This window comes from Arachis ipaensis, chromosome B01 (genome assembly GCF_000816755.2).
Source record: "Arachis ipaensis cultivar K30076 chromosome B01, Araip1.1, whole genome shotgun sequence".
Taxonomy (NCBI): domain Eukaryota; kingdom Viridiplantae; phylum Streptophyta; class Magnoliopsida; order Fabales; family Fabaceae; genus Arachis; species Arachis ipaensis.
In genome coordinates, this window is record NC_029785.2 from 83,484,648 (window position 1) to 83,495,380 (window position 10,733).

General features: G+C 39.1%; 1 protein-coding gene across 1 annotated transcript; it reads left to right on the plus strand.

The window, feature by feature from the left end:
• On the plus strand, positions 480 to 5,148 carry LOC107608869 (arginine and glutamate-rich protein 1-A-like). Its single transcript, XM_016310633.1, has 3 exons — positions 480 to 705; positions 3,175 to 3,410; positions 5,125 to 5,148. Exons 1-3 carry the CDS (start codon positions 480 to 482, stop codon positions 5,146 to 5,148), a joined length of 486 nt encoding a protein of 161 aa, XP_016166119.1.

Consider the following 10,733-nt stretch of genomic DNA (forward strand, 5'->3'; position numbering starts at 1 on the left):
GAAAAATCAATGAGCTGCGAAATGCTATAGTACATGCATACAACCTAACTCAAAACTCATACGGTTGGAATCAACCTAAACAAGATTTTGGAGCAATTAACCATGAGCAACAAAGTTATGAACAATCACACTCTCCAAATAGTTCCTCTGGCATGTTCCGACACAGGTCTCAGAATGATGTGTACACCCCACCCTGGAGAACTCATTCCAACTGGAGGGGGGTCGAACACCAAAATCAAAGACCCAGGGACTTTAACTGCAACTACCCCAACTTCAAAAACCAGCATAAAAACTACCTTCACAACAACAACCATCACGCACCACCCCAATGCACACAATCCCAACCCCATCTTACCTCACAACTCGCCCAAAACGACTCTCATCAACCATCACAGTTGACACAACCACGACCAACTCTAAACTTTCAAAGAATCTATGTTCTAGAAATGATGATTGAGTGATTCGTGAAAGCTCAAGAGATGGCAATAATAGAACAGGAAGAAGCAAGAAAAAAACAAGAAATGATAAGCAGAAACCAAGAAGCCTCACTCAGAAAAATTGAGAGGCAAATGGAACAACTGGCTAAGCACCTTGCAGAAACAAGCGAGCAGATGGCAAATATGTCTCTCAGGGCCACCGAAGATGACCCAAAGAACAGCGAAAAAGCTGCTAGGTTGAAAAAAGAGAAAGCAGTCATGGAGGAAGGTGAGAGGGCTGCAGGAAAAGAAACAATCATCAAGGAAAAGCCCACAGTAAGAGGAGAAAACCAAAGGCAACAGAAGCCTCAACTTCCATGATCAGAGGATGAAGGATGTCAAGCTAATGACAATAAAAGAGCGCTTGTTGGGAGGCAACCCAACGTGAGGTAGTTATCTTTTCATAGCAAGTTTAAAAAAAAGGGGGGTCAATTAGTTTTGTCTATACTGCAAGAAGCTAAGTTTGGTGTTGCATACCAAAACAATGTAAGGGAGAATGAAGGATTCTAAGTTTGGTGTTCCACCAAAATCCCATCATAAAACATATTCTCACCTTTTGCATAATGCTAGCTTCAAGCATTTAGATAAACTAGTCAACCATTTTGCTGTTTCCTAGTTTTCAGTTTTGTTACTTTTAGCAAAGAAAAAGAATTTCACATATGGTTAACTTGATGCATGAGAACCACTGGCAAGGTACTAAGTTTGGTGTTCCCACACCAAAGTAAATTTAAAAGTCCACAAATAATTAATGCATGCTAACCATTTTTCAAGTGCTTGGGGAACAAGCAACTTTCAATATCACTACAGAGCATCATACAAGCTTTTGGAAAGATTAAGTACCATCAATCAAAGAAATGAAAATGTGAAGACCAGCAATGATGATGATGAGGAGGAGGAAAGCAAGTAAACTCCAAAAGATTGTATTGTTAAGTGATTATTTTGCATCAGACACTACTATGATTGAAAGTGATATAATACCCCTGCCTATCTGCATAGTATAGTTTTTCTGTAATTCAATAATTAAGATGCTTGATTATTCACAACAATACACTTTTCAAACTTGCGTGCGCTCAAGATTTCAAAAAAAAAAAAGGCACCACATGATAGTTCTTTGAAAAGAAGGATTGAGGAATTAAACAATTTTGAGGCAAGCAAAAGATTAGGAGAAGTGGTGGTTCTGGTTATGTGATTATGCATTGAGGTTGCATGCTTATGAAAACTTGCATGGGAGCTCATAGGCAGGACATAGAGTTCAAAGAAGTATTGTGGAGATTCTCAAACATTTATTGATCCAAGAAGCAGCAAACAAAAGAAAGAAAACATAAAAACAAAAAGAACATGGCCCAAGGCTCTGAGCATCAATTACTAGGCAGAAAAGAAAGAAGAAACAAAAACTCAAAGAGTTGTTATCCTAGTAAATGCTTGTGGTCGAACTATGTCAAAGAGAGAGGCTTGAGCAAGTAAATCCTAAGGGGTGCTTCAACACCTAATACCTTAAAACCAACTGGTTTAGGAGTATTGATTGAAAGCTTATCTAAAGAGCTGCTTTGAGACATGACACTTACAGTCAAGGCCAAAGCACAGAAACTATAAGCTGCTTCAAGGTGATTACCTATAGAGAGATCTCCATGATATTATTTGGATGAAAGTTCTAAGACCTAAGACTCCAAATATGTAGGGACTAGTAAGCACTGAAGCCCTTGCATAAGCATATAATTTAGAGTTCACCCCACTGTCACTTAATCACTTCACTCACAGGATAGTACATGTAATTCTTCAAATCCATTCTTATTAAAAGAACCTTTGAGCATAATTCTTTTCTTGCTTGGGGACAAGAAAGCTTTATGTTTGGTGTTGTGATGACAAGTCATCCTAGCCTAGTTTTACTAGTCTTTTTCTTTGATTTTCAATAGGTTTTATGCACTTTCTTGGGCCACAAGTAAGTCAATTGGGTGGAATTTCATGTTTCCTTAGATTCAATCAACCATGGATGAATTGATGCATTTTCATGAGTTTTGTGCCATAATTGCTTAGATGACAAGAAGAAGCATAATTCTCATGATTATAGCATAGCTTTGATGCAATTTTTGATTGATGATAGGTGGAATAAAGCTTGGAAGAAGGTTGAAAAAAAGGGGACAGCAAGGGGCAAGAAAAAAGGACTCACGTTTGAGCTAAAGTTTGCCTCAAACTTGAACTCAAACGTGAGGAAGATTGCATTTTCACCCTGGAGGCACACCAAGTTTGTGCCAACGTTTGCCTCAAACTTGAGGTCAAACATTGGCTTGAAGATTCTTCACCCATGAGAAGCAACGTTTGGGCCAACGTTTACCTCGAACTTGAGGTCAAACGTTGGCGCCACAAGAACCAGCAAACGCACCCATGGAGCTTGGCAACGTTTGCGCCAACGTTTGCCTCAAACTTGAGGTCAAATGTTGGCGCCATTTTAGCATGGAAGAGCACTCTGTTTAATGCCTTGGAGAAGCCAACATTTGTGCCAACGTTTGCCTTAAACGTTGGGCCAAACGTTGGACAAAAGAAATGCATGGGAGGATCCACGTTTGAGCTCACGTTTGACCTCAAAAGTTGAGCCAAACGTGGATGGCAGCAACTTGGTGATGCCAAGGCATCTTAGGCTAGTTTCACTAGTATTTTTCTGTTAGTTTTAGTGGTTTTATGCACTTTCTTGAGCTTAAAGTAACCAAGAATGGGTTCTCTAGTGACACAGAAAAGAATCCTAAAGGGGAACAAAAGAGAGTGAGATGGGAAGAATGCAAGGCCATCACTATATTGAAGGAAGTTTCAGAAGAAGAAGGAATCAGGCCCTCAGAGCAGGAGCCAGAAATCTTGAAGGAAGAAGTTAAGCAGGAAAGTGGAACTGAGCAAGCCAAGGAACTGCAAAAAGGCATGCTGGAAATATACCAACCAAAAGCGGTTTTATGCACTTTCTTGAGCTTAAAGTAACCAAGAATGGTTAAAAGAATAACAAAGCAATGAACCATCCAAACAATATAATTTTGATGTAATATCCATGAGTTTTAGTTATATTACTTGAATGCTATGAATGGAAGATTTCTCATGAAATTTTGCAAGACTTTGATGCAATTGTTTGGATGATTTCAGGAAAGAAGAGGCTAGGCAAGGAAGCAACAAAATCAATAAAGGAAGCTTGAATATCACATGTGGAGTTTAAGTTCTAGTTTAAGCCTAAACTGGAGCTTAAACGCCAGAATCATGAAGGCTAAGAAATGCTGGAATTGAAGTTTAACCTCCAGTTTGACCTCAAACTGGAGGTTAAACGCGAGAATGAAAAGTCTCACCAAAGAAGCATTCCACGTTTAACCTCCAGTTTGACCTCAAACTGGAGGGGCCGAGCTGCATAATGTCACACACGAAGACGTTTGAGTCAACGTTTGCCTCAAACATTGACTCAAACATGAATGGTTCATGGCCCGGTTCACAAGTGGACTTCTTCCCAACACCAAGAGCAATCAACAGAGGCTATTATCAACCCAATTCCATCAAGACCAAGGGCCCAATTAAAGGCTCCAAGACCATTAGAAGAAAGTTTATAAATAGAAGTTAGTTTGATTTAGGAGGGACGTCATCTTTTACTTTTGAATTTACACCTCTTGGAGGATTTTTCTTACTGTAACTTGGATCCTGGAAGAGAATTCCATTCTCTTCCTCTTTGGTTTTCTCATTTTCTTTATTGCAATTCTTGCTTGAGTCTTAGGTGTGGAGAATTGAGAAAATTCTGTCTCAATCTCACCTTGAGATCTCTGTTTTCGTTTCACTGCACAATTTGAGGAATTGAGATTTGAATTTACTTTCTCTACTGTTTGATTCTAAATTCTCTTGCAATTGATTTCTGATTTGGATCAAGGAAGGTAGTGAGATCTAGACTTAGTTTTCTAGTCTCTTGACCCCTGAGATATGAAATTTCCTTTTAATTCTTCTGTTGAATGCTTCTTTAAGCGAATTTATATTTTCTGTTTGAGATCTACTGCAATTAACTTCATCTTTTACTTCCCTGCTTGTTGAAATTTACTTTTCCTTGTTTAATTTCTGCAATCCCAATTCCCAATCCCTTTTATAATTCAAGCAATTTACATTTCTTGCACTTTAAGCTTTAGTTATTTACATTTCTTGAAATCTAAGTTTCTGCAATTTATATTTCTTGCACTTTAAGATTCAGCTTCTTTAATTTCTTTGCACTTTAAATTCTTGTCAATTATCCCTCTCCCTTTAAATTTCATGCAATTTAGTTTCTGCAATCACAAATCACTCAACCAACACTTGATTTGCTTGACTAAATCAACCACTAAACTAAAATTGCTCAATCCTTTAATCCCTGTGGGATCGACCTCACTCATGCGAGTTATTATTACTTGATGCGACCCGGTACACTTGCCGGTGAGTTTTGTGTTGGATCGTTTTCCACACATCAAGTTTTTGGCGCCGTTGCCGGGGAGTTGTGTGTTTGGAATTCGTTTTCCAAAAAAACAAATCAGGTGACCAAGTCTGCTTGATTTGCCACTATCATCAGCCATCTCTTAGATGCTATTTGCTATGAGTTATGGTATATTGATTTCTCCTCCCCTAAGTATGCAATATGTCAGAATTGCTCTCTTTATTGTGACTTCAGATGTATTTCCAGTGGGGAGTATAGATCTTTTCACTATCTCTTCAAGCGGCTTGGAGCCCCCTCTGAGTCCCTTTCCCAGTCTTTGCCTTCAAAGCATAAACCATGTAGTATCTCATCAGGATCATTCTCACCTGTCATTCTTTCATCAAAGCTGGGTTCTCCATAGGGCATCACTCTTATCTGTAAGACTCTCATGATGGATGGTGCACTGAAATCTACCTCAACCCCCCTATCATAGCTCTTGTATGGAGGGCTGGTCTTGTTTGACCTCACAGCATTTGCATAGAACTCCCTTATCATGGTTGCACTTATATCTGTGAGAGGTTCACATAGGAGTTCCCATCTCCTCTCTACGACTATCCTCCTCATGATGGGGTATTCTCCGTCTTTCAATCTGAAACCCATCTCTGGAATTACTTCTTTTGATTCAATTAACCTGTGATATCATGATTCATGAAATTGAGACTTAAATCTCTTGGTATCATAGGTTGGTAGTTCGGCTATAGCTGGTTCCTTTCCTTTCCTTCTTTTGAAACTTGATGAAACCATGAGTTAGGAAAGGAAGGGAGAAGAAAGGATGAACTTTGGTTAAGGCACGGTTTAGGATGGAGGGGAGAAGAAGTTGGGTATTGTATGATGTCTTTGGGTAAGAGAAGAATGATGTAAATATTATGGAGGACTTTTATGAAGAAAGCAATGGTATGTGGGCTTAAGAAGTGTTACTGCCAATTTATATAAGGGACATGAACAATTGAAACAGAACAATGGGTTGGAGGATTGAGCATGCCTTTATTAAAACTTCATGGAATGAACGGTTTGCATGTAGAGATGGATGAAGACAAGGAACACTCCTTCATTGGGCATATGCTTCGGCCTCCTAGGTGCTGAACCTTGCAGATTTTGTTTCCAAGAGAACACAATTCCCTAAGCACATGTGACTCACTTTTCCCCCTTGTGACAACTGTACATGATGTGGTTTTGTCCTTTCCTCTCAATCTTCTTCATACTTATCCAATTAAATCATGGCAATGGTAAGCCAAAAATTGAATTTGGTACGGTGGTGTTTATCAAGTGAAAAGTAATAAAGAAAAAACAAAATTTGCTATATGTTCCTTTTTTATGAAAAACCAACTATGCCCCTTAGGAATTGAACAAAATTTTGGTGAACACCAAACTTGTTTTCTGCTAAGTGATTCATATGAAACCTAATAAATGTCTATCATAATTAGTATATTCATTACAATGAATATTTTATTTTCTACCTTAATGCAATAAACTCATAAAATGATGCAATATATGGTTTATCTATTTATGACTTTGAGCCTTTCAGCAAAAGTGATTTTCTTGAAATTCATAGCATATGTAGACACCAAACTTAATGTCTGGCTATATACTTCAATGGAATGAATGAGTATATATCCTAGAATGGTTATATGATCAGCATGCTTGAAAAGCTATTTTAGAGTGCTTTTAGGCACACCAAACTTAGAAATCAAACATATGCTTCAAAATGATGTGTGTAGTTATCAAATCTACTCATGAGAGCTCAAATTTATGCTATAAGAACCGTTAATTATTGAAATTAAAATAAGAGCAAGAATATTAAATCATGGGTGCCTCCCATGGAGCGCTCTTTTATTATCACTAGCTTGACATTGGGTCCTTGTTAGGGTCGTTGATGATTATGGTGCCTGGTATGCGAAATTGTTACTCAGGTTGTGAATTATTGTTCGAAATTGATTCCCTGGCGATGGCACCAAAAACGGATGCACAGAACCATGGTCTAAACATATCTTCACAACTTCGCATAACTAACCAGCAAGTGCACTGGGTCGTCCAAGTACTATCTTACGTGAGTAAGGGTCGAATCCCACGGAGATTGTTGGTATGAAGCAAGCTATGGTCACCTTGTAAATCTCAGTCAGGCGGATATAAAATAGTTATGTAGTTTTCGAAATGTAGTAATAGAAGAAGGATAGAAATAGTTAAGTAAATCATTGGTGAGAATTTCAGATAAGCGTATGGAGATGCAATCGTTCCTCTGAACCTCCGCTTTCATGTTGTCTTCATCCAATCAGTCTTACTCCTTTTTATGGCTGGCTTTATGCAAGGGCATCACCGTTGTCAGTGGCTACATCCCCTCCTCTTGTGAAAATGGTCCAAGATGCCCTGTCACGGCACGGCTAATCATCTGAGGTTCCCGATCATGCTGGAATAGGATTCACCCTCCTTTTGCGTCTCTCACTACGCCTAGCACTCGCGAGTTTGAAGCTCGTCACATTCATTCAATCATTGAATCCTACTCAGAATACCACAAACAAGGTTTAGACTTTCCGGATTCTCTTGAATGCCGCCATCATTCTAGCTTCCACCACGAAGATTCCGATTAAGAGATCTAAGAGACACTCATTCAATCTAAGGTAGAATGGAAGTGGTTGTCAGGCACACGTTCATAGGGAATGATGATGATTGTCACGTTCATCACATTCAGGTTGAAGTACGAATGAATATCTTAGAAGCGAAATAAGATGAATTGAATAGAAAACAGTAGTACTTTGCATTAATCTTTGAGGAACAGCAGAGCTCCACACCTTAATCTATCGAGTGTAGAAACTCTACCGTTGAAAATACATAAGTGATAATGGAGTTCATTGGTCTCGGTCCCATAGGGGAACCGGAGTAATCAAGACTACTATGATCCAAAGATAAAACTCAGGATATCTAATACAATAGTAAAAAGTCCTATTTATACTAAACTAGTTACTAGGGTTTACAAAAGTAAGTAATTGATGTATAAATCCACTTTCGGGGCCCACTTGGTGTGTGCTTGGGCTGAGCTTGAATGTTACATGTGCAGAGGCTCTTTCTGGAGTTGAACGCCAGGTTGTAACGTATTTCTGGTGTTCAACTCTGGTTTGTGACTTGTTTCTGGCGTTTAACTCCAGACAGCAGCGTAGAACTGGCGTTCAATGCCCTTTTACATCGTCTAAATTCGGCCAAAGTATGGACTATTATACATTGAGGGAAAGCCCTGGATGTCTACTTTCCAACGCAATTGGAAGCGCGCCATTTTGAGTTCTGTAGCTCCCGAAAATCTACTTTGAGTGCAGGGAGGTCAGAATCCAACAACATCAGCAGTCCTTCTTCAACCTCTGAATCTGATTTTTGCTCAAGTCCCTCAATTTCAGCCAGAAAAAACCTGAAATCACAGAAAAACACACAAACTCATAGTAAAGTCCAGAAATGTGAATTTAACATAAAAATTGGTGAAAACATCCCTAAAAGTAACTAGATCCTACTAAAAATATACTAAAAACAATGCCAAAAAGCATACAAATTATCCGCTCATCACAACACCAAACTTAAATTGTTGCTTGTCCCCAAGCAACTGAAAATCAAATAGGATAAAAAGAAGAGAATATACTATAAATTCCAAACTATCAATGAAACATAGCTCCAATTAAATGAGCGGGACTTATAGCTTTTTGCCTCTTGAATAGTTTTGGCATCTCACTTAATCCATTGAGGTTCAGAATGATTGGCATCTATAGGAACTCAGAGTTCGGATAGTGTTATTCACTCTCCTAGTTCAGTATGATGATTCTTGAACACAGCTTGTTTTATGAGTCTTGGCCGTGGCCCTAAGCACCTTGTTTTCCAGTATTACCACCTGATACATAAATGCCACAGACACATAATTGGGTGAACCTTTTCAGATTGTGACTCAACTTTGCTAAAGTCCCCAATTAGAGGTGTCCAGGGTTCTTAAGCACACTCTTTTTTTGCTTTGGACCTTGACTTTAACCGCTCAGTCTCAAGCTTTCACTTGACACCTTCACGCCACAAGCACATGGTTAGGGACAGCTTGGTTTAACCGCTTAGACCAGGATTTTATTCCTTTAGGCCCTCCTATCCACTGATGCTCAAAGCCTTGGGATCCTTTTTATTTGCCCTTGCCTTTTGGTTTTAAAGGTTATTGGCTTTTTGCTCTTGCCTCTTGGTTTTAAGAGCTTTGGCTTTTTCTGCTTGCTTTTTTTCTTTTTCTTTTTTTTTTCGCCTATTATTATTTTTTTCTGCAAGCATTGTTCTTTGCTGCTTTTTCTTGCTTCAAGAATCATTTTTATGATTTTTCAGATTATCAAATAACATGTCTCCTTGTCATCATTCTTTCAAGAGCCAACATATTTAACATTCTTAAACAACAACTTCAAAAGACATATGCACTGTTCAAGCATACATTCAGAAAACAAGAAGCATTGTCACCACATCAATATAATTAAACTAAGTTCAAGGATAAATTCGAATCTCATGTACTTCTTGTTCTTTTGAATTAAAACAGTTTTTATTTAAGAGAGGTGATGGATTCATAGGACATTCATAACTTTAAGACATAGTTACTAACTACTACAGATCATGTAACGAAGACACAAACATAGATAAGCACTTAACATAGAAAATGAAAAACAGAGAATGTAAGAACAAGGAATGAGTCCACCTTAGTGATGGTGGCGTTTCCTTCTTGAGGAACCAATGATGTCCTTGAGCTCTTCTATGTCTCTTCCTTGTCTTTGTTGCTCCTCCCTCATTGCTTTTTGGTCTTCTCTTATTTCATGAAGGATGATGGAGTGCTCTTGATGTTCCACCCTTAGTTGTCCCATGTTGGAGCTTAATTCCCCTAGGAAAGTATTGATTTGCTCCCAATAGTTCTGTGGAGGGAAATGCATTTGAGGCATCTCCGGGATCTCATGGTGATGAGCTTCATGCGCCTCTTGAGCTCCATGAATGGGCTCTCTTGCTTGCTCCATCTTTTTCTTAGTGATGGGCTTCTCTTCCTCACTGTGAATGTCTCCTTCTATGAAAGCTCCAGCTGAGTAACATAGATGGCAAATAAGATGAGGAAAAGCTAGCTTTGCCATGGGGGATGACTTTTCGGCTATTTTGTAGAGTTCAAGGGAGATGACTTCATGAACTTCTACTTCCTCTCCAATCATGATGCTATGAATCATGATGGCCCGATCCACAGTAACTTCAGATCGGTTGCTAGTGGGGATGATGGAGCGTTGGATGAACTCCAACCATCCTTTAGCCACAGGCTTGAGGTCCAATCTTCTTAGTTGAACCGGCTTGCCTTTGGAGTCAATTTTCCATTGAGTTCCTTCCACACATATGTCCATGAGGACTTGGTCCAACCTTTGGTTAAAGTTGACCCTTCTAGTGTAGGGGCGTTCATCTCCTTGCATCATAGGCAAGTTAAACGCCAACCTCACATTTTCCGGACTAAAATCTAAGTATTTCCCCTAAACCATTGTAACATAGTTCTTTGGATCCGGGTTCTTACTTTGATCATGGTTCTTGGTGATCCATGCATTGGCATAGAACTCTTGAACCATTAGGATGCCGACTTGTTGGATGGGGTTTGTTAGAACTTCCCAACCTCTTCTTTGAATTTCATGTCGGATCTCCGGATACTCATTTCTTTTGAGTTTGAAAGGGACCTCGGGGATCACCTTCTTCTTGGCCACAACATCATAGAAGTGGTCTTGATGGGCTTTGGAGATGAACCTTTCCATCTCCCATGACTCGGAGGTGGAAGCTTTTGTCTTCCCTTT